Source organism: Aethina tumida, chromosome 3 (genome assembly GCF_024364675.1).
Source record: "Aethina tumida isolate Nest 87 chromosome 3, icAetTumi1.1, whole genome shotgun sequence".
Taxonomy (NCBI): Eukaryota; Metazoa; Arthropoda; class Insecta; order Coleoptera; family Nitidulidae; genus Aethina; species Aethina tumida.
The window spans coordinates 19,236,587-19,261,797 of NC_065437.1; the positions used below are offsets into that span (position 1 = coordinate 19,236,587).

The window sequence follows — 25,211 nt, forward strand, 5'->3', positions numbered from 1 at the left end:
TAGGCCTCCGAGGAATGTCCCGCCCCCGTTCAGGCAGCGCAGTCCTCGAATAGTACGGAAGAGGTGGCAGCGGCGGCGGCCGCAGCAGCAGCGGAACCAGACGCTGGCGCCGAGGACAAGGATTCCGACAAGGATGCCAAAAAGAAAAAGAACCGCTGTGCTACCTGCCGCAAGAAGGTCGGACTGACAGGTCAGTATTATCCCATTCAACGAATCAAAACAAAATAATTTATATGAGGACATGTTTTGAAATAATATTTTTTTTTTTCACCAGGATTTGAGTGCCGTTGCGGAGGGCTCTTTTGCGCAGTACATCGGTACAGCGACAAACACGACTGTAGCTTCAATTATCGGGAGATGGGTGCTCAGGAGATCAGGCGTAACAATCCCGTGGTGGTCGGAGAGAAGATTCAGAAGATATGAACCCCGCCACTCGAGTGCCATTCAAGCACCTGCCTGCAAGTGATGTGTGGACACTTAATTTTTGCTGGGTGCTAATCTAGTGTAAAAGACAAGTGATTTATTTTTCCCATCGCCTATTTGGTTTGTACCAAACGGCACATATACTTTACTATTGAAATTGCCCACTCAAATTATTTAGTTTTACTTTCAATTAATAAATAAAATTATAGGTATATGTCATTTTAGCTTTTCATTTTGTTGATGTGTATATAGTCAATTAACTATGAGTTACAGTAAGCTGGTCTATTCTCTGCTTCTCGCAGTACTACTATCAACTAGACAAATTATTATTCAACGAATGTGCGAAACATGCTGACATTGCTTTACAGACATTTCTTTGAAGATTTTTTTGTTCATACCATACCGTGGTTTGCTCATCGTTGGATAGTAAATTTTATGGAAACAGGTTAAATTAGTTCTTTTTTTTTTGATTTTTTGAGCAATTTATTATACATATTGTGCAAATATATATAGTGATATAATATGGACTTTATACTGGGAAGGAAAAGTGGAGTTCTTGATGTTTTGTTTTAAATGTTGCCAACACAAAGGAAGAGTAACAACATTAGTGTCGTCATGTAAGTGCGTAGGATTGAAAAAATCGGGAGTGTTGATTTTGTGCATTAGATTAAGCGTGTTCAACTTGCCAAGGGGAAGAAAGTTGGCTTTGTTCAATATTTACACCAATTGGTTGTCATGTGATTGTATTATTTTGGCCTTTGTTTCTTCCGTTTGACAATGTGTTAACACTGTAACTACAAAAAAAAACACTTGCTTATACTTGTAAATTTGTTTTTGATTTCACTACAATTTTAACAGTTTGTTATTGAGCTTTTCAATGTTATTAGAATTTGAAATTATCTTTCCATAAATATACTATGTAGATACAATTCCACAAATATATTCATCATATACTGTATGGTCTAAAAAATGTTCATCTGAAATCGTCTTTTAAGTTTTATTTTCGAGATTTGTACATATTTTTCTTTCAATGTTAAAAGGGACACTAGTTCATTTATTGTTATATATTGTTGGAATTCAGATGATAAACAAATTTTCTTGCGGTTTTTGTCACGTATTAATCTAATTGTTGGTTGCATTTAACTCTGCTTTGTTTTAATTTACATTTATTCTGACACCAAATAAGAACTATATTTTATATAGAACATAATATCAGACTAAAACTGTTCAGGTAACGTTGTTTTTATTGTATATATTATTTTTTGAAGCCTCAAGTAAATAATTTAACAAACAATTGACTTGCTAAAGTTTGTATCTTATTGTATAAAATATGAACAGAATTAAAAAACTTTGGAACATTATTGTATAGAAATTAGTTTACGCATTTGTTTGTTACATAATTTACTATAAATTGTAAATATATTAAAATAATTGTAAATTAAACTAAAACAGAAGTAGTCTGCAACTGACTGTTGTCTTCAGTGATGGACTAATTGTTAGACATGTGGTTTGTATTTAATCAGATGGTTAGTTGTACACTCACTACCACCAATTGACTTGTAAATAGTTGGAACTCAAAAAGATTGAAAGAAACCTATCATCTACATAGACTTGAACTTTGTGTTTATTTTTCTAAATAAATTAACTATCAGTTGATCAGATACAAACTGTTTACATATTATTATAATTATTACTTATAAGTAACGCCATGTGTGTGGCAATGTCTAATAAATCTATTATGAGAATAAAGTTGTGTTTAATTTCATATATTCTCCTCAAATTTGTAAGTTACGTTGAAATCTTTTATTGGAAATTTATTTTAAAAATTTTATTTTAATTATATTGAAACAATTTGATGAAACTTGATTTAATAGAGTTTAAATTTAGCATCCCCGTCATTTATACTGTTTTCAAAACAATTTAATTTTAGAAACTGATAGAAAATAAATTCCAAAATTTATGAAACAGTAAAAAAAAATTAAAAATAAGTTTTTATTACATTACTCACTATTAATATTGTTGTGGAATGGGCTTTTTTATGTTGAATACAACAAGAAAGGTTATAATTTCGTTTTAAAAATAAATCAACAATTTTGTAATATAAATAAAATATTTATTAAATATATAAATCTTTTCAACAAAATTAATAAAATACACATTTGTACAGGATGTTATTTCCATTAATTAACATCATGTAAAGTTGTATACATACAAAAACGTTACGATAGAGCTGTCCACACTTTAATCTTAAATTAATGTATTGCTAACGTATCCTATGGCGTGATAAGTTATAGGCTACCGATAAATTTTCTCATCTGACGGGAACGCAATGAAATACGGCTGACCATTGCCCTGATAATATGGGACTCTGCCCATTGTGGAATAATTCGAAGGTCTCATGGTTGGAGCAACCGAAACGTTCTGTAATTTGTGAGGTAGCGTCGCGGCATATCCGGGAGCTGCGTAGGCCGCATAAACTGGAGGTGCGCCTTTTACACTGCACGCACAACTACTTCCAGGTCCCATTACTGGTGGACCCAAAACTGGTGTCCCATTAGCCAATGGTCCTCCTCTATATTGGTTACTTGTCATCCGTAAACGAATTATGCATATAATTATTATTAGAATTGCTATGAAAGCAACTACACCACCCACTATGCCAATTATCAAAGTATCGTCGTTGTTAAGTGTCGTTTGCCCTGTTATCGGTTTCTTGTTGTTGACTTTTGTTTTTTCTGTTGCTGGCAGAGACCAAATAATTTCAGGTTCGGTCATTTTAGTTTGTGGTCTTGTGACTCTAGTGTAAATAGAGGTTGACTGCGTTGAAGTTGCTGTGGTAATTTTCCTTGGGTCACATGTTAGTTCGTCATCCCCAATTTCTACTAACAGTTTTCCAACCAGATGTTCAGGACCGGAGCAACGAATTGTCGTCATGTGTGAGGGTAACCACCTCCTGAGTGCTCTAGCACTGCAATCACATATTACGGGGTTGGATTCCAAACCTACTATACGTAAGTCGCCTCTACGGTCTTCTAAGGTGGCCAAGACTTGTGCGCTTAATGTGGTCAACTCACTTCCAGTAACGTCCAAGATAATTTTGGAGGATCGTGGTACAGAAAAGAATAAAGCTGGCGGCAAAGATGTCAACGAGGTATTCCTCAGCCTAATTGTGATGCTTCCACATTTTATTCCAGACAAAGCGCCAGATGATATGCTCCTTAAACGTTCGCCTCGGATTCCTAATTCATTTAACCTCGGGTGTAATACAGATTGTAACTGGTCACTTCCAATAGCAGCATCTTTTGTTTCAATATTTATTTGTTCCAATGTGGGCACATTTTGAAGTAAACCTTGTACATCTAAATAACCAAGTTTGGGATAATCGTATGCTTCTAACACAGAAAGGCTGGGTACTGATTTAAATGCATTCTTTTCAATCCTTTCACATTGATTCAATGTGTGTATACTTAAATGCCTTAACGAGTCCAAACCTTCCAAATCGCTTTGAGATATAGTTATTATTGGATTAACCGACAAGTTTAACGTTTGCAGGTTGTGAAGCATATCCCATATTTTTGAATAGTTAGATATATCTGAAATCTCATTATTTGACAGATCCAGTGTTTCCAATAATGTAGTTCTTTCAAATACTTTTTCATCTAACATGCTAATATTATTATATGACAGATTTAAGTAGTTCAAGAAAGGTGTTTCTAAGTTTGCTACCTCAGTAATTCCAGTACCTGCGAGATTTAATTCTCTAACAGTTTTTGGTTCTCCCAAAACATTCGTAACTGCTTCTGGCGATAAAGGATTAAAAGATAAGTCCAAGTTTTTTATATTCACCATGATACTATCGTCAGCTGGAATATCTTTCAATTTATTATGGGATAAATCAACGGAAGATACGAAAAAGTATTGCCTTTGTAAAGATTTTAATGGAGCCACTTCGAATAAATTTTTGGCCAGATTGATATTTTCTAGCATTTGAATTCGCGCCCTTTCGAAAATAGTTTCCGGCAAGTCGTTTAATAAGTTTCCTTCCAAGTTTAACAGTTCCAGTCGCACCAATCCTTCAAAAGTTCTCTCTCCTAATCTATCCAACTTGTTATAGCTTAAATCCAATACTTGTAATTGTGTCGAATTATGGAAGGCCATCTCGCTTACATACTCTAAATTATTATTAGCCAAAAGGAGAGTTCGCAATCTGGGTAATCTAGCGAAATCTAACTCATCAACAGTTTTAAGTTCATTCCCAGATAAATCAACGAAATTTAAAAATTGCAAAGTGGCAATAAGTTCAGCGGGGAAGAAATTAAATTTATTATTAGCTGCCCGTATTTCTTTTAATCTAGGATGTATCCTAAACGAAGATGGGAACAGATAACTTAGTTGATTGTCTGATATATCTAGAAATTCTAAACTAGTTCCAGTGTTAAAGAATTCTCCTTTGAATGAATTGAGTTGGTTACCTTTTAAAATCAATTTTCTTATATTCATAACATTAACAAAGGCACTTGGGCGAATATTGTTTATGGAGTTATATGACAAATCGACAGTAGTCAAGTTTAGCAAGTTCGAGAAAACTCCGTCAGATATTTCAGTGATTCCATTATTAGAACAATAAATAGACTGAATACTGGTTGATTTAGACAACAAATCAGCTGGCAATGTTTTCAGGCCAGTATAACTCAAATCTATAACTTTCAATGAAGTCAGTTTGTGGAAAATGTTCGAGGGAAGATTTATCAAATGAGCATTATGGCTCAAATTGAGGTATTTTAATTCCGGTAGGGCAGTGAATGCGTTTCTGGATAGCTCAGTTAACTGATTTTCACTCAAATCCAATACGCTTAATTTCATCAAAGCCAACGGTGGGCCAGCGATACTTCCAATTCTGTTTTCAGATAGATATAAATGAGTAAGTGTAGTCTCAAGTCCAGAGAAGGCGTCGGTGTTGAGCACTGCTAATAAGTTTCTGGTAAGATCCAAATACTCAAGATGTTGGAAATATTGGAAAGACGCAGCAGGTAATTCACGTACGACGTTTTTGGAAAGAATAAGTTTTGTGACTTTTTCTGCAATTGATCTAAATATGTCACCAGAAAGTGCTGCCACTCTGTTATAGTCTAGTTGCAACGAAGCCAGTTTTGGAAGACGCCCTAAGGCTGAAGCAGGAATTAGTAGAATGTTATTGTCTTTCAAATTAAGATACTCCAAGTTATCCAAGCCTTCAAAAGCATCGTCTTCAATCTGGAAGAAAAAAGATTTAGATAAAAGTTCAGAAGATGTTTTTTTTTTATATAAAACTAACTGTTCTTAAAGAGTTAACGCTAATGTCAAGTCGACGTAATTGTTTCAGGCCCAAAAATGTTCCGGGAGATATGTTCGCCAAATTATTTCTGCTGAGATTGAGTTGATATAAAGTAGAAAGGGCAAGTAGATCGTTGTTATCCATGCTCTGCAATAAAAAATATGATTTTTAAATGTGTTTAGGTTTTGAGGTTGCGTAACTCAAATATGTTTTTATAACAGTTACGTTAATTAATTTGTTTTGTAAAGGTGTTCATTGTATGTACAAGTTAATTAGACGCCTACAAAACAATGCTTCGTCGGTAGTCATGACCTGCATTTAGAAAACGAGAACTAATATACTTTTTAATGACTAATTTGGAGCTAAATGAGTATTAAATGTGTTAAATAGGAATGCTGTTAACTTTACCTATATATGCTAATGTGTACTGATTAAAATCAAACATTTCCTGGTAAATACTGAAACGTGAATTATGAAATATTATAACATACGTACCTGAATTAAATTAGATGACAAGTTTAAATATCTCAAATTAGAGAAAGCCTTAAGGGCAATCGTTGGAAATTCAACGATGAAGTTTTCGGATAAGTCCAATGCTTGTACGTTATCTGCTCCTTGGAAAACGTCACTGTTGAATCTCGATAATCGGTTATGGGCAATATTCAGTCTTCTTAGGTTGTCCAGACCATTGAATGCACCGCCTTCGATCCCCGCTATAATGTTATTTTGTAGGTCGATTGCCTCTAAATTTGGTTGTGCAACAAAAGCCTCTGATTTGATCACATCTAAAAATAATAATGTTAAGTTATCACGAAGAAACTTATTGAAATTGAGATGTATTAACTGTTATAAGTGCTAACCTATTCTATTGTTCCTTAAAGATAATATTCTGAGTGATGCAGGCCCATTTAAAGATGAACTGGGTATATAATACATACTATTTCTGTCTAAGTACAGTTCCTACAATTATTTAAGAAATTAGTAATTATGTATTAAATTATTTATATTAGTTAAATCTACTTTCAAATTTTTACATCCTTCCAGAATGCCTTCTTCCATTGCCTTAATTTGGTTACCACTCAGGTCCAACAATTGTAAATGAGTTAATCCATGGAATTCGCTGCTTGAGAATATTGGATTAAGGGTGTCCCCCAATAGGTTATCAGCCAATTTTAGTTCTACCAAAGTAGACTGAAGACCTAGTAGTAATCTTTCTGTAAGTCGTCTCAGTGAGTTGCCCGATAAGTCAATGCTCCTCAGCGGAAGGCTTGATGTTGAAAATACCTTAAATATACGATTTATCATAAAAATAAATTAATATTTAATTAATTATGATCTTGCCATACCTGTGTGGGAAGAGACTGATGACCAGCCCACCGTTGACTGAACGAGACTATGGGGGCACCATAAGGTAATTGCGGCAAATCTCCAGGAAATACAACTTTGTCACAGTTCATGTATATCGCGGGATTACCATCAAGTTCGGCTTCTATTGGCCCCAAAGCACATTCACAAGGAAACCACAGATCTCGCGATATTTCTGAACATGGTTGAAATTCCAAACAGTCTATTCTACTTATATACAATAATATGGCAACTAAAAATGTCCAGTCCATCTGAAAAGAGATAAATTAAGTAATTAATTAATGTATCCTCAATAATTAGATTAAAGTAAGGGATTAAATCAAATAGTTACATCACTCAAATTATGATTCATATAATCCAAGTAATTAAGTGGTTCAAATCTTAAGACATCTGTTCGATTTTTTAATACAGCACTTCAATGTGAGATTTCATTAAAGCCGAAGTACGATGTTATCACTTTTACGTTCCATTCAATTCATCCTATGAATATGGTATTTCTCAACTAATTAGCATTTGATATACCGTCTTGGTTGTCTATCAAAACGAAATTGGTGTTTTCACTTGAAATCCTATCAGAGAATGGGTATTAGTAATGACAGGCGATTCCTAATAGTTAATACTGCGTAAAAGAAATCGTTTTAATAATTTATTATGGGAGATTTTACGAATTGATTATTACATTTTTAATATGCAAATGAAAAATTAATTATTATTGTAACACTTTAGGAAGCAAAATTAGTACACTTTTCAAGAAAAAAGTAACATTTTTTTTTTATTTTACACTTCTCTGACACAAATCATCTTAAGATCTTTACGAGTCAAATAAACTAATTTGTATCTGAAATCTTAAAATCGTTTCCAATCTAATTACTAAAGTGTTTGTATCAAGTTCAATTACCATCTATCAGAGTGTATTTAAAGATAGGCAAATCATTGACTCGTATGAAATTCAATCGTTTGAATTATACATCTGCAAATTAATTAATCTGTGTATCTTTTAAGAAATGAATTAACAAACATTTAAGCGAGGCAAGGATTAATTCAATGTCTATTCTCGTTACTGCGGATTGCACAATTTGGTGGTACAAAGATGGATGTGATAGTAAACCACAATCTCGGACACTGCGACCTTTTATAAAGGAGCGTTCATCAATTAATTAGATTACATTGCTTTTGTTGAGCAACTGCTGGTATTTATCTACTATGCAGTTAAAGAACACAACCATTTGCTATGTTGTTCAACTAATGATGTTTAGATATTTAAAATTAACTTAATTTTATTTTTTGTCTGTATTTCAAACTCGTATTCGATTAATATTGATTCGTTCTTAAGATGTAAAACTGTTTTAAAATAATATTTATAATGGTATTTATTACTCGGAAATATTAAATAATTGAAATTGTGAATCTAACATAATGGCACACAATTTATTTAAGACGAGATTACCTAAAAAATAATATAATATACCTATTAATTTATATATTTTTGGTTAATAAAAAAATAATAAGAAAATCTGGGTTCTGTTGACTTTATAACAATACATTAACAATAATAATATACTGGAACTCAACTTAATTAACAATAATATGAATGAAATTTTATAAAAACTAATAATAATTCAAATATTTTTCGAACATATTGTTGTTAACAAAGCAATTTAAAATGTATGTGGTTTTAAAACAAATTTATTATAATAAAAAATGCAAGTGAGGAATTTTTTATATATTTCTTAAAAATTGATAGAATCTCCGAATGATTAACATTTTAATAAATTTACAGTGATTGCCGTCTGTAGTTTCTTTTGTGAATTACTGTAGCTAGTAGCCTAGCTTCTAACTTAAAACCTATAACTGTTAACTATTATACAGAGTGCAATTGCAACAAGTGATGTCGCTTGGTGGTTCTTTATAAATAAGGCAAAAAATGTTGCTTCATTGGAATTTCCTTTAGAAAGTAGTAACAAGATATTGGATACTTCACTTGCCTTATTTTATAAGTACGCGTTTTATCGGTTTTAAAGTAAATAATTATCACGTGACATTACGGGAACCATTTACGAACAAAAACCCGGAATTGATGATATTGACTGTAATTAAGTAAAATGGACTGGGAAAGATTTTTATGGGCATAAATCAACTGACAACAATTTCTAATATTCATTTATATTTGTATTTACAGAACTGGTTATTATTACGATAGAATGTTTAACATATTAAGTATCTTAGCAATAAATCTTTTATTTAAAGTGAACTGTTAAAATAATATTATTCTAATATTGTTCATCCATAGAGTATTATAAAAACTACCATATTCATATCCTATAAAATGTTATATATATTTTCTGAATTAAGCTGGACATAAATAGAGTGACTTTAAATTTGAAGGAGTTTTTTGATGTTTAAATCTGTGTTATTTAACTTTGTTTTGGCCTCCGTGACACAGACACGACCATTTTTCGAATACACCACAAACTTCTTGTAATTCATGTTTCCTATAAGGTTAATATTTGGAGTTTAGGACAGGGAAGATCGAAGTTTGGTCGTTTAATCAATTGGACACAATTTCGGATTTGTGTTTGGAATCGTTTTCATGTTGAAACACGTTTATTAAGAGTATCATTTCTTCAAAGTCTGGAAGCAAATTGTTGGTTAATATAACCTTGTATAGAAGAAATGAACCACCCCTTGTCCATGTTTAACATGTAATAATATCACCATCATTGTTTTATAAAATAAATTTAGTCAACAACAGAAAGTGTTGATCCACAAAATTGAGTTTCACATTTTTGTAGTAACGAAAGTTTTTCTTGTAAGTTTGGGTTCAAACGAAGTCCCATCCACTGACCTTTTTCTCACAGTCCTTGAAATAATTTCAACAAGTCTTATTTTCTCCAGGTTAGCTTTAATTTCAATTGATGATACAATTGGACTTTTTTGTCATTTCAATTATCGTCATACCAAGTTTCAAGATTTTCGAACTCGGTTTCGGACAAAATTTTTCATGGCCCGGCAGTTTGGCAGGTTTCATTAAATTGTCTTATTTAGTAGTAATAATATTTTTACTGTTTTGCTTCGGCCAATAGTGAAAAATAAAAAAATAAGCAATTTTTAAAGAATTAGATAGACATTATAGGTACTAGCATCTAATTCAAGTAGTATAGCTCATATTTTTAATATATTTTAAGATGCTATAATTATGGCCAATACTGTATGTGGTACATGTAATAGAAAACATATTATTAAATATTTTTGCTTGATGTATTTAAAAAGTGAAAAAATGAAATTTATAAAAGATAATAGAATAGCAAAGTTAAATTAATTATTTTTGTTTTCTGGTTATTTAACTTAAATTATACGATTTCTATTTCATGTTTTAGTGTATTAATTATTTTAATAAACCATTGCAAAAATGTGTATTTGTATTTCGTACACCTATAAATCATAAATTATTAATAAATTACGTTACAATTTACATTATCTAATAGTATTAAACATAAAATAAACAACAAGAAAATTACATAAACATCGGGAAAAGTCAACATTTACTTTGAATAATGGAATAATTGCATTGAAAATTTAAATTCGGGAATGGTATCTCAAGGTAAATCGACCCACAAAATAATCCTACACTGGTATATGTAATAATTGTATAACCATTGAACTACTTTAAGCGAAAAAAAATTGTCACATTGTTTACAATGTGCTGCATCTATTAATGACAATGAGAAATTCATATTTTATTATGTAATTATATATTTTACTTTCTCTAGCAGAATGTAATATAATTACATATGATCAGGATTATTCACATGAAGAAGAGACAAAGAAGTGTACTAAGGATGTTTGTAAGTTGCATTAAAAATTTTATTAGAAATTTAATTTTACTGTCTTTTTGATAATATTTCAGTACAATATTTTAATTTTTAACATACAACTGTATGTTTCATGAGAAATGCACCAATAGCTTTTCTGACACTATTGTGCAAGAACAAAACTGATTGAACTTTTAATGATTGACATATTTTAAGGAACAACACACTCTGATGCTATTAAAAATAACAATTAAATTAATAACTGGACTTTCTAACATTTGTTTTGATTATTAATATGACATATTAATTATTTACGCATATGGCCACAAAATGAACATGACTTAACTTAGGAATCAATCTATTAAAAATAATTTATAAATTATAAATAGGCAAAACTCATTTAGTATTTTGTTAATGAAATTTTCAGCATTAATTACAGTCGTATTATTGCATGTATAATTAATAAATAATTACTAAAAAAATTACAAACAAATCCGGTTATTATAATGAACAAGTAATGAAATCAAGGGCGTGATCAAACGAAGAAATTCTAAATGCCAAGTGATACAGAAATCCTGTCCGAAATTTATCATTTTCGAATTAGCTTGGCTTAGCCGTAATTTTATCTTGTGGGAAATCGCGACGAACAAAAATGGCAGGTTGGCGACAATAAACCAGAATAATTGGTAGAACTATGTAAAATTCGCATACAATTATCAATTAAATAGAAAGTTAACGAACAAAGTAACGACACTCAACACACAAATTGCCTTATCGGGAAACGTGTAAAATCCATCGAAATAGAATAATGCATTTGTTTAGGACATTTCTGTCACACTTATAGACCGCACATAATGACCACTTTAAAATAAAAAAAAACTGTTTTTATGTAACAGTAAACTTTTCGGCGGTGTCTTCTTATTGAGTTAATAACGTAATTGGCTTTGTTCTCACTGACACACTTTTCGTAAGGCCAATTCGCACGGTACTTGCAGTTTTAATATTTGTGACAGAAATTGTTGCATGCGGTGAGTGCAGTACAAGACATTTTATTATATCTAGACAGTTGAAAGTAACTATTTACGTGTTAAGGTACTTTTTATTTTAAATTATACGGTTAGTGTGTTTAATGTGATAATAAACGAACTACTACACTACCAGGGGCAGGAGAACAATTTAAAGATTTTAAAGTAAACATACAATCCCATTAATTTTTCTAACGGTAAAATTGATTAGTTCTTATATTATTATTTTCTTAAAACAGGATAATTTGAATTGCAAGTTATAGATACTAGATCGGAATGTTAGGTGAGTGACCGTAGATATGCCAGCCCCCTAGGCAATCTACAAATGTGATTCCATTCAATATTTTATCCTTATACAGACATTGCATTAATTTATTATTCAGGTTCTTCGTCGATGCTAATAGAATCGCTTATTAGCGTCCAAATAAGAATATCTAAAACAAACAATCCCGCAACAAAACCAATTATATTGGTTGAAAACGCATATGTGTAAATGGCGTGATGGAAAAAAATGGATTAAAGCATATGGCGAATTAAAGAGAATTGGGTTATTGTAATGGTATTGAAGAACGTGATGTGTCATGATCAGTTGTGGATGATGGGATATGGGTTAAACGAAATGGTAGAAGCGTCTTTAGATATTGCTTAGACATTTTACTAGGGCCACATGTGTTTGATGTTAAGAACAATCATTATATTTGTTGTTTCGTATGATTCACATCTGATTCATGCGAACACTGTATTTGTAAACTTATACATTTTTACATAACTTTTAGGAAAAAGTAATTTACTTTTTTGGTTCATTATTTATATGAATAAATTTTATATTTTATAATTTTTGTGTTAATGCATATTCTGATATTTGAAATTATCCACTTCGTAAGACGTACCGTGTCTTTGAATGCATTTTATGCTTTTTCTACCAATGCTATTTTTCTTACATTATATATTCGTCCAGAAACCTGTACCAACGAAAAAATTTTTCAGTATCTCCTAAGAATTAATAATTTCCAAATCTTTAAACACAACCTGTTAAATGAGAAGTTATCCTCATCCACCAGTCCAGACGTTTTATGCATGAATTTACCTGTAGAAAACTACTAATTATAATAGTAACTATTTTGTGACTTAAAATTTAAAGAAAGTAATTTTATTCTAAAGTCTAATGTTAAAAATATAAATTATTTTTACGTTATAAAAATGGTTGGTTCTTTTCCATTTTAATATGCAAAGTGTTTTAATTGCCAAGTTCACCAACATCTTATGTTTACTGTAGCATGCAACTACTAATTTGTATTAACACGTCCGGATGCTCACGATTAACTGCAAGTCAAATGCATTTTTTTCGCCCGATGTTATTGCACAACTACCCATCTAACTGCAGATTGTAATTGCCATTCTTGTTATTAACTTAAATTAAAAATTACACTTTGCTGTTTTTCTTTACCTTAATAACTATTTTTAAAATACATGTATTTCCTGCTTATCAGCATCCAAATAAATGAAATAATGGCGTAATATTTAATAATATAAATTGAACCACACTCACCGTAGCGGTTAATAATTAAAATGGTAATTTTGACCATCCGTAATTATAGGTCGTTCTGCTTGCCTACCAATTTAAGAGGAGTGAATTTATTGAACTAATTTATTTCATTTAACAGTTACTTTAAATGGATTATACTCACACCATGACTCTATAAGACTATAGTCTAAATTTTCAAGAAATGAAGGCAAAGTTCCTAACTAACTATGTTTAACATTCACAAGCGATAATTTATTTCCATAATTAACTTTTTCAAATTAATCTTTCCACATCTGTAACTTTAATTTTGTACAATGTTCCTACTACATCAATTTGTTGTTAATGAATGGTATTGATACTTTAAAATCATCCTGACATTTCAATTTTTGTAGTGCTTGTGAAATGAAAATATTAATATATTAAAGCCTCCTCGTTTATTTTTCCCACATGCAATAAAAACTTTCTCACAGTCTCCCAAGAAAGTTATTCGCAATCTATTGTATATTACTTAATGCACTGTAATTATCAAGTTAACTGTAGCCATTGATGTGCACGTAGATAAATTATGAATATAAATGAGTAGCATGGCGATATTAGAACACGTTCACGGTCTCAATTTAATATCTCGTTAAAGTATATATAATAATTTTTATGACGCTTATTTATTTACACTTGTTTATTGAGGCAATTACAGATATGAAATGTTCGCGACCAATTTGGCTCAACGGTTGATTTATGTAGAACGTTTGCAGTTATGCAAAATAACTAATGTGTTTATCAAATAACGGTCACATAGATGGAATGATGCGAATATTTAATTTCCTAGGTCATCCTCTGAATAACCAAACACGACTCGCCTTGGCATTTCGGTTTTCCGTTCAATTATACGAATATAACCCTAAGGTGTATTACACAATTCTTTGTTATTGCCTACAATAGTTAAATATTGAATTCCTGAATTGTTTGAACGTGTTAAAACGCTTTCTACAAATTACATATCGTAGGTAAGTACACAATTTCAAACTCTGAATTACACAATCATGTTCAATATAATCGATTACAATAATTATTATTATTGATATGAAAGTAAGTTTGGTTTTCATTTTCAATTTGCATTATGTTTTACCAATTATAATAACATCACAGTTTCACTATACTCTGTGAAATTTAAATCTGGAATTTTTGTTTGTCAAATTTTATTTAAATAAAAAATAAAGATATAAAATATGTCTTCCTTCCAATATTAAATAAACTCGACATCTTTGTACAAAGGATTTTCAAAATTTTCTTCTTTTGTTCTTCATATCCCTAAAAAATCAAGAATCTTTGAACCGTAATAAAGGTCTTCACCATCTTTGAGAATAAATAATTTTTGTAGAATTCTTCACTTCTTTACCATAAAATACTATTTTAAAGTAAATTGTCATTTGCATCCTACAAAATTATAGTTTTTGCAAATTAAAAAACATGTTATAAAGGAAAAATTCTATATATTTGTTTGTCAATCTTTTCTATTTATTTTGGTCTATTCCATTAGCTCTTAAATTACAATTAAATATTTTTTTTTATTCCTTTTATAATACCTTATATAGAAATTGTATGGAACAATTTCAAGGATTGTGTTGTTTAAGACAATTAATTAAATTATAAAAATGGTGATTATAAGGATAATTTAAAAATTATAATATAATAAATAAAATTATATAAAATTCAAAAAAATAATTCACATATTCACCTTTTAAGATGACCCTTTATATTTCGAAACAATTGCGATATATTAAGAAAATATTCTCTCATGAGAATATTTGAAGAATTTTTAGGATCCTTATATTAAAGATAATGGTAGACAGACTACGTGACAAATAAATAAAATTCTTGCCTATCCACAAACCACATTCAAATGTCAAATTGACTGGGCTGCTTGGAAATATAAATTAATGTTGGAAAACTTTAATCCAACTGTCTAAAAATTTTAACATTATAGTATTAAATATAAATATATAAATTATTTTAAATGAAATCATGATCTTACCGAAAAAAAAATTACAAAAATTCTTTAATAATCCATAACCAGTCTCAAATTTACACATGCACAAAGGAGTGTCCAATGAGTAATATTAAACATGTTTACGTTTAAGGTTATTGTACAATGTCTATATATGTTATTTACTTTAAATGGGTTTGGCATTCACGATTTTGGCATGCCAAATCCTACTGAATCTAAAATTTTATAATATATTTAAAAACTCGAGAAAATTTTAAAACAACATGGAAATATATCCGAAAATGTATATAATAATTATAACTTATACTTTAATTTTAAATTCAATAAAGAAATAATATAATAAAAAGTAATGATGCAACTTGTGCTGTCACAAAATAATGACGAATTTGGAAGTGTGTGAACGAACTGTGCAATACACATTGTGTACAAATTATTTCAAAACTTATTTGCTTTACCCATATTTGTCTACAAGAGATTTTATATAGTTATTCAGAATATTGTAGATATATAATAAATGACAAATTTAAAAAATAAATCAATTTAAATGTAGCATTTCATATTCATTATACAATACTTAATATTATAACCGGCATTTTTGTTTGCACTGCGGTTAAATTCGTGAGAAATTGATATGATACCGTTTTTTGTACCATTTAAATTGTAAATTCTAAATGAAATAAAAAAGTTCTCGATTTACTGGAAATGTGACGTCATTTAAACTAATAACCGTATTTATTCATTTAAAATTGAGGTTCACAAAAAGTTGTCATAGGATATAGCTGTTTATTTCAATTATTTTTTAAACAAAAAAGCCAAACTTACCATTCGTGATATTAACTAATTTATTACAAATCGGGGCAATTTTTTTAGTCACAATTACCGTGTTTAATTATTCTACATACTAATGAAAACAAAATGTACGTGAGATCATTCTTTTTTCAACAAATAAAAACGTATAAATAAATCGATAAATATTAATCTTAATGAAAACAAAGTTCTATTATTCAGTTGAATGAACATGAGAAAAATTATAACAGTAGAAACAATTATGTTCGATTCACTGGAATTCCTGATAAAATCTAAAAAATGTTATTGCTGCGTAACGGTGAGGTCGATGAAATGTAAAACACACAGTACGCATAAAACGCAATAAATATCATTCACGCACTTTCGCATGCATTTCTCATGTTACCAAACAATCCGAGAAACCAGTACCATAAATGAGATTAACTCCGATTTGTCGTTGTGAAGAAAAAAAAAATATATAACATCCGTCGCTAATTGATGTCAAAATATAGGCCAGTTAATAAATACACGGATGCGGAAAACATAAACTGATGCTAGGTGGCAATTTGTTCCAGTGGAATCAGTTACTTCTGTTAACATTATTTTTTAATGCTCCCGGCAATTATAATTAGCATCGACAGTTAAACATTTTGAAATATTTATGAGAAAGTAATTTAAATTATCCTTGTATTTTTAATTAATATAATAAATTAAATTTGAAACACAAAATATTTATTATAATTTAATGAATTTATCATAAATTATTTATGTTTTTTTACTGAATTATATATATATACACGCCAATTTATTATTAAATGTGGAGATCTTATTTTTATTACATATGTCACAGAAATTGGCCAGTTTATTGTGCAATTCTTAATTAAACTGCTGAGGAATAGAACTTTTTTGTCATTTTTCTAGTGACTTTTAGTAATACCAATTTATAAACAATGTTTGTTTACTTATACATGTAATAATATATGTATAAACCTAAAATTAACAAATTATTGCCAATAAATCGTGCAATAAATAGATATGTTTAAAACAGGTATAAAACTACAATTTAAACAGTTCATTAAAAATAAATACTGAAAATATTTAAATTATTAACAGTATCTATAAAATAAAATGCAATAATTTTTCATATTGAGTTTTAAAAAGATTATAAATTTAATAATTTGATTACTATTTACTCAGTGAATAAGCTTAATTTTCTATTCATTATTGTAATTTCTGGCAATACGAAATTATATGATAGAAATTTTATTAATTTGAAATACATTACAGGAATTATTTACCCAGCGTTTTCTAATTAAATATTTAATAAATATATGCTATAAATTATGTATAATATAAAAGTATTTTTTAATTTAAATTGTACTGAATAACTTTATTGTTATTATATAAATAAACAACACAAACACATTTATTAAAAGAGAAATTTCTGTCCATTCTCTTAATTGTGGCTGTTTTGTTAAATACTTCTTCAAAACTAGTTTATTATTTCGTGGGATATAATGAAGTATTTTTAATTATAATGCCTCAGTACATAATCATCTTAGAAAGTACTTTTCATTATAGTCTAAATTTCCTTGAGATTTGTTTTAAACGCAACTGCATTTTGACGTCGTTGAATGGATACATTTCTCGTACATATAATTTAAATTTACCGTGAAACGCTTGCTGTGTTATTAATGAAAGAATAGCAGGAAACTGAAGAAAGTGTTTGAACAGTTGAGAATATCAATTAGATTTTTTTAAATTTCAATACAATTCTCATTATCTGTCTGCAATGATGAATATTAAATGTAATAACTGTTTAATAGCAATCATATTATTATTAAATAAAATCACACCTACAAAAAATATTAAATTAAATAATCAACTCTTACTGAACATCTTCGACATTACGTCGATTGTTTTTTATTAAATCATTGATATAAGTACGAAATCATTATGGGATCAAAGTTATTTTCAAGTGCCTATTTACGTAACCAATTTAGCTTAAAGAGCGAATTTAATGGTCATTGATGAGCAACTCGCGTTCGAAAGTATCGTAAAGAATAGCAATTTGATGTAATTACAGTTAACATGAGGATTAGACTAATATAAGATATGCGATGTGTGTCCAGTTTGTTTTACCTTCTGTAAACATACGTGGAGTCCCGTTAGCCTAACCTCTACGTCGAATCACTTAAAAAGGTATGGATTACTTTTTCTCTTGGACGGCATTTTACTATGAAAAAGTGTAGATGAAAATACTTTATTACAGTTAATAGTGTGGTATATTATATTCATATGTCTTAATGAAACAATTGGGGCGTTGGATTGAATTGGATGGCAATGTTTTCACTTCAAGTGGATAAGCATCAACTCACAAAATACTCGAAAGATATTTTCAACTAAATACAGATTATAAGGTGCGCCGAGTATACTATTTGTTACATTGTTTGAAAACAAACAATAGTTGCAATTTACATTTTATATTTGAATGGTTATTATAATATTTCAATACGAAAACAAAAATGGATCACTAAACTACTCAAAATATATTTTACAGGCTCCAAACTAAAACTGTATTTAAGAAATTTAGAAATAAAAAAAAGTTATCCACACCTGCTTTGTTTACGATCAAAGTAAAACGAAAGGTGTCCTACAGCGTTGCCAATCTATTATGTCTGTTATTATTCTATATAATATTTAATAACAGTATCATTTATAAACACAAAGCAAAAAGATATTCCCTTACAAGATGGACCTGACCTCGAAAGAACTAGTTGAATTCACAAATAAAGTGAGCACTGTACCTTCCAGGCATTGACCTACATTATGTCGTCAAAAATGTTGTCTTAGTTTATGTATAGGATATATTGATAGATGGTCATTAGGACAGATAAATTAGCAGTGTTGGTTTCAACATAAAGAACGGGACAGTTGAAACTTTAAATATTTCGATTTTCTATTCTTTTTTTACTACTGTCAGGTATTTAAAATTAATTTTTCAACCACATTTATTATACATTTTAATTTTTCGTTGTAATCATAAAAAACCTAAACATAATACTCACAAATATCCAAGATTAAAATTTTAATATATTTGCATAACAACTAAATTAAATTAAAAACAAAATTAAATCTTTTCAAAATATAATTTTAAATTGTGTGAAGTAGCACAGTTCAAGTCTGAATTAATGAAATCCTAGTTTTACGCACAATAAAAATATTAAAAAACTACTTCCCATATAAATTACACCAGAAAAAACGTATAATTAAGACCATTAAACTAATCTATTTAATTCATTTTTAATTACATCACTGTGATAGAATAATCTACATTTAAAAAATAACCGAAATCGCCCGAAGCCAATTAAATTTAGAGCAAATTTTTATTTCTAAACCCTCATTAGCAGCACTGGACTATTTGAGTTAGAGATAATAATTGTATTATGATATAGGATCACGTACTGACGTTGTTTCAACCGTTATATCAATGAAATAACGTTTTGCCCGCCAATTTGGAAAGTAATTTGCCAAACAAAAAGTTAATTTAATTTTTGAACTCGAACACACATTCTTTACACCACTGAGTTAATGGATCATAAAACAATGAATGGATAAAGAGAAAATTTGCAGTTATCTATTTAAATAAGTAGGTTTATTGCGTTTTATGGCGTGTATGCATGCTTTAATGCAAATATGTATCACTAACATTGTTATATTATCATTGGATTCGATGAATATTACTTATCGTGTTCAAGAATCTTGGTCAAAGAGAATTGGTACAAATATATATTATGGTGTTTGTATCGTGGTGCATTATTGTGGCATTTGAGTGGATCCAAACGGAAAGAGAAAATGAAGTTTTTTATAAATGATTTATTTGATATACATCTTCTATTTATTTATAGAGTGTGGCCTATATAAGCTACAATTATCAATTTTTGATATATAGACATGTTCATATACAATATTTTTGGGTTATTCACCTAGTGCCAAATTTATTGTTTTTTCAGTTTATCATTTTACTTAATCTAGAAGTAGTGTAAAAAGTATATACCACTTAAAAAATAAATTTTCTATATTACCAAAAAATTCACCTGAAGTGGATATTTTAGTTATAGTTATTAAAATATTCAATTTCGATTTTCGGCTTCAAATAAGGCGACTAAGATTAAAATTTTAAAAGATGGGATGCTGGAACTTTTTCTGGTGGAACAAATGGCGAAAATTAATGATAATTTAATATGAAAGAATTCTTTTTTCCTACAATTTTCAAGTAACTTTTTAATATCTGTTGATATTACCAACTAACAAACAATATTTATTTACCAAAATATGTGGAACACATTGGAGATAAATTGGTATGTGTAATGCAATAATTGCTGCCAATAAATAGTAAGAAAAACCTATATAAATATTATTAACATACTAAATGTATAAATGGAAAGAAGTGCAAACATACACCATGAAAATAATTCGATTCGCAGAACTGGGTTAAATAAAAACGAATGAAACGACAGATTAATTTTTCTTCACGTAATGTGAATGTTGGATACCAGCAAGATTCATTGATCCATTGCAACCGCATGAATATTAACATTTCGAGGATCTGGGTCAAATATGAGCACGCATGTACACCTTAAATATTCGTTAAACAATGTTATATAATCATCATGTTTATTACAGCCGGTTGATGATCAAGTGCCGAAGTGGATCGTGACTCAAAAACTCGATTGTGTACTCGTTCGCCGCGATGCACGTTGGTCAATAATCGAAATTTATACTTTAATTAAAAGTTTTAATTTAAAATTACCCTGAAACAATTAATAATTGCACTTATAGGTAGGTTGTCGAGGAGACTTCAACGAACAGTTAGGCGAAGAAATTTTTTCTGGTACTTGATTATGAATACACCTTAAGTACAGTATAATACAAATTGTAGTTAAATTAATTTGACACTATAGGAAATGTTTTATAAATATGGAAAACAAATCTTTCAATCACCGGATATAGTAAAGACACATCTAAATATGGTTCATATTAATTGTACTAAATTTACATAATTCATTCATTATTGCTATAATTAATTAAAGAAAGCACATAATATAGTTAAAGCTATTAATAAACATTCGTATTAAAGGAAACTGCAATTATGCACAGATTTATCTAAATGTGAAAATATCATAAATAAAAATCGTGTTTGATTTCCTCGTTTATTTTCAGAAACAGGTATTTGAAATATTCAAAGAATTCAGATATTCTTTTAATCCTCGAATTATCTGCACTTTCTCGCCATATCTAATAATTATGAAAAGCCACGCACAAGATTTTTTTCATTTGTAAAGAGTAAAAGGTCTACTAGCTTTCAGTTTATTAGATATCTTGGAATTTGCAATGAACTGCATAACTCCGTAGTTAACTAAGAATTAGAGTTAATTACAATTTGAATTTCTTTTCATTTAAATATAAAAGTTTTCAATCGTTTTTAACTCGTGTGACTAATCCAAAATATATTCGCTATGTGGAATAACCGGTTCAAACTTAACTGTCCGGACAAACGACTTCAAAATGTTTAAAACTAATTATTAATTTTAAAAATGCATTGTCCGACCTTCGTTTTATACTTGCTATTCATTATAAGTGTCTATGTAAATTTATCAGATTAATATTAAGAGACTGTTAATGATACTCCTCCTAGAATTTGTTAAACGATTTGTGGAATCTTTAAAATTTCCCTTTGGTTCATAATGACCCGGATGCATAATAAAGTACCAGCGTGTCGAAATCAGTGCCACTTTCCATGAATTTTTGTAAAAATGTTTTTATCTTTTTTATATTTATAATTAATAAAGAAATATTTATTATAACTAAGCTAATTAAATTAGATTTCCTTTTGTTCCATACACTTTTACACTATTTTTTGAGCATGCAACGCGAATTATTTTCTAAATAAATTAAATTTTCAATGACATAATTAACATCTGTAGTCAGTCATCTGGTTTTCTTGTATTTATTTTTATTGTGAGGAACATTTATTGTTAAAGTATATTACTATTAAGATGATTTTATGTTTACTTACAAACTCAAAAGATGTGTACTTTTCGTTTTCACTAATGGGAAAGTCAGTTTTAATTTAGCATCAATGCACGTGTGTATGGTTACCTATTGATTATGTTTTAAATAGGTAACTTTTCGGTGTTAATATGGTCTTACTATCTCCTTGAATTTTCTCTTTAATGTTAAGAATACATCAAGCAATAATAATTTATTATAATTTTGTGTGGTTTTATTTGTAGTTTTAATTGTATAATTAATATCAATAATTTAAATAATTCTTAAAAAATTACTCACATGTAATTGTAAAAACTAGTAATATTCTGCACAATTAGGTAGAATGGCAGAAGTTGCTTTATCTAAAGATTAATACTATAAAATTCGGTTTTTAAAAATAATATATCAGTATGACTTGGAGACAAACAAAACGAATGAATGAATATCTAATTAAAACGTATCGAGATAACTTATAAATATTAAATGTACAATAATATTAATTATTGTTCAATAATATTATTATTTTGTTCAGTTTCGAATTAATTTCATCTCAACAAAAAATACGTTCACATTAGTGTCATCGAGTGATATTTTTCTTTTAATTTGTTGAGATAAAGCATTTGTAACAATGATAAATTTATGGAATATATTAAATCAATATTGAATTATCAAAATCAATTAGTCATAAGCCTAATAAAAATCCAAAAATCCGGACTTTTTCTTTTCTCTAATGACTATTTTTAAGAAGATATTTGAATTCTTATGATTTTTTCAAATTTTTCTGTAAGAGAATCAGTTATATAATATAATGGGACATTTCCCTAACGAAATGTTCAGGTTCTTTTTCTTATGGTAAATATAATTTTTGAAATGCAAATTTTTTTGTAAAAAACAAATTTTATATATTGTAATAAAATCGACAATACCAAAGTTTGTCGTTTTGTTAAATAAATAAATTAAAATATCGTTTTAACTTTTTGTTGATTTAATTCCGTGAAAAAAACCTTCAATTATGTATATTTTTTGTTGCTTTTATAAATTTATTTTATTTTTTAACCAAAAAAAGGTATATATGTCAGGTTTTCTAATCATCCTAAAAAACTCTGTGCTAATCCTGTTAGTCGCTGATGTGCTTCCTATAAGATTTTGTGTTATTATTGTAACAAATTAAAGAATGCTTTTTACAACCAATTCTTTATATTGATATAACAAAATTGGATTTTTATTACAATGTATTTATATATTTTTGAAACCTGAACATAGATGTTCAATCCTAACTTTTTTTAATAATATAATCATTAAATAATAACTAATTTAAAGAAATATATTATTCCTGTTTTTTCTTAAATTATTATGTTTTATTATTTAATATAAAATTATATTTAAATTCCAAATAAGGAAAATATACATGTAAAATTGTCTCAAAATTTATTTTTCCAATACTGAATATCATTTCATAAAATATATTTATACTCGTTCGAATTGTATTTTACCAATACATAAAATTCTCAGCAAATAGCGTGAAAACAATAAGTAGGTTTTCATTTAACCCAAATACCAACAATCTTACCTTCATTAAATAATCCATAAACTAAATACAAAAGGACCTAATGCAGCATACTACACATACACAAAATAAACACTCCCGCACCTTTTAAAAGAATTCGCAACAATCAATCGTCAATGCTATCAAAAACACGAATATACTTCACACCGTGTCCGGCATGGTAACCTTGCGTTTTTCACTGGTCTCCCACGGCTGGTCGAAGATTTGTCAACGCGCTGATGTACCACAGACACCCAAGACTTCTTTCGTGAGACTACTGTCAAGTGGAAGCTGAGTATCCGCGAGATGACTTTCCTGCTCCCCGACATACGCCACACCACTCCGAGCACCAGGTTAAGAAGGAGCTTGTTTCGCACGATTGTCTTTGCTAGGCCCGGTAAAAGTACGGCGGGTTACCTTTCTCTTGCGTACAGGCCGCGGACTTGTGGGTATCCTTCAAGAGCACCGTAACGTTCACGTGAACTATTACACCCATCGGCGGTGCGCAATTCACCGTTTGTCAAAGTTCATATGATTTGCTTCTCGAAATGGTTATTAAAATTAAAATATCGCCCTAATGAGGAAATATATATGAAGAAACTCCTGTTTTGTTACTTAGTTTGGGCGGTAAAAGTAATAAAAAACGCCCAATAAAATGTTTAATTGCATGCAAATTTAAGTTTCTTTGAATAACCAGGTTTTTACGCGTTGTTAGGATATTTGTATAAAATATTTGTTTAACATGTTTAAATTAATTACTGAATTATTATAAAATTTAATTATAAAAATATTTAAAAATTATAAAAATGATTTTAACAAGATAATTAGTAATAATTTTATCATATTCTCAATTAAATATGTCAGAAATCTATTAGCCAAAATATTAAATAGAATTTTTTTTCATTTTTTTTTAACTTAAGTTTGTAAGCAACACTTGAAAGAATAAGGAACACGCTTATTATAATACCAGTCGTGACGCTAACATTTTAGAATCTTATTTACAAAGATCAAATCTCTGACAAAATCACTTAGCTTGTTGAGCCAAGAACATTGGGATTTACTATCCCGTAATCTTTCAACCCCACTATCATCTTCTGATAATCGTGATTCTAAATAAACTTATACTAAGGGTTCATATGTAATCTCAGTAATCGAAACTACAAACCTCATTTGTAATAGAAACCGATAGAACAGGGAACTCAGGTGAATAATGTACGGGACGTTACACAAAAGTAGTACTAGGATACTCTAATTTGGGTTGATTTTTACTGATTATACACTTGCCTGTCAATACTCCAAAAACACTGGACGCTAATATGCATCAAATAAATTTAAATATATATGGTAAAAAACTTCCAT

At 29.2% G+C, this 25,211-nt stretch overlaps 2 protein-coding genes across 6 annotated transcripts in view; one reads left to right on the plus strand and one right to left on the minus strand.

Moving 5' to 3' along the window:
* Nucleotides 1–2,172, plus strand: part of LOC109593860 (AN1-type zinc finger protein 6) — a 39,506-nt gene extending 37,334 nt beyond the window's left edge. For all 5 annotated transcript variants that reach the window (XM_020008978.2, XM_020008977.2, XM_020008980.2 and 2 more), the window contains 2 exons: nucleotides 4–190; nucleotides 275–2,172. In XM_020008978.2, coding sequence (XP_019864537.1) covers nucleotides 4–190; nucleotides 275–423 — 336 coding nt within the window. In that variant the 3' untranslated portion in view covers nucleotides 424–2,172. The remainder of the gene's footprint in view (nucleotides 1–3; nucleotides 191–274) is intronic.
* A 336-nt stretch (nucleotides 2,173–2,508) lies between these two features.
* Nucleotides 2,509–24,157, minus strand: LOC109593861 (protein artichoke). Its single transcript, XM_020008981.2, has 7 exons — nucleotides 23,877–24,157; nucleotides 7,084–7,353; nucleotides 6,758–7,021; nucleotides 6,598–6,697; nucleotides 6,233–6,522; nucleotides 5,738–5,884; nucleotides 2,509–5,676 (listed from the first exon to the last, which is right to left on the minus strand). Exons 1-7 carry the CDS (start codon nucleotides 23,892–23,894, stop codon nucleotides 2,719–2,721), a joined length of 4,047 nt encoding a protein of 1,348 aa, XP_019864540.2. The 5' UTR covers nucleotides 23,895–24,157; the 3' UTR covers nucleotides 2,509–2,718.
* Between the last annotated feature and the right edge of the window lie 1,054 nt (nucleotides 24,158–25,211).

Bases quoted from the DNA above. Each gene is read 5' to 3' on its own strand.
- LOC109593861 (XM_020008981.2), bottom strand. The intron at 6,523-6,597 runs GTTAGCACTTAT...TATTATTTTTAG, and splicing joins TTTAAGGAACAATAGAATAG to ATGTGATCAAATCAGAGGCT. The intron at 5,885-6,232 runs GTACGTATGTTA...TTTTTATTGCAG, and splicing joins TGTCATCTAATTTAATTCAG to AGCATGGATAACAACGATCT.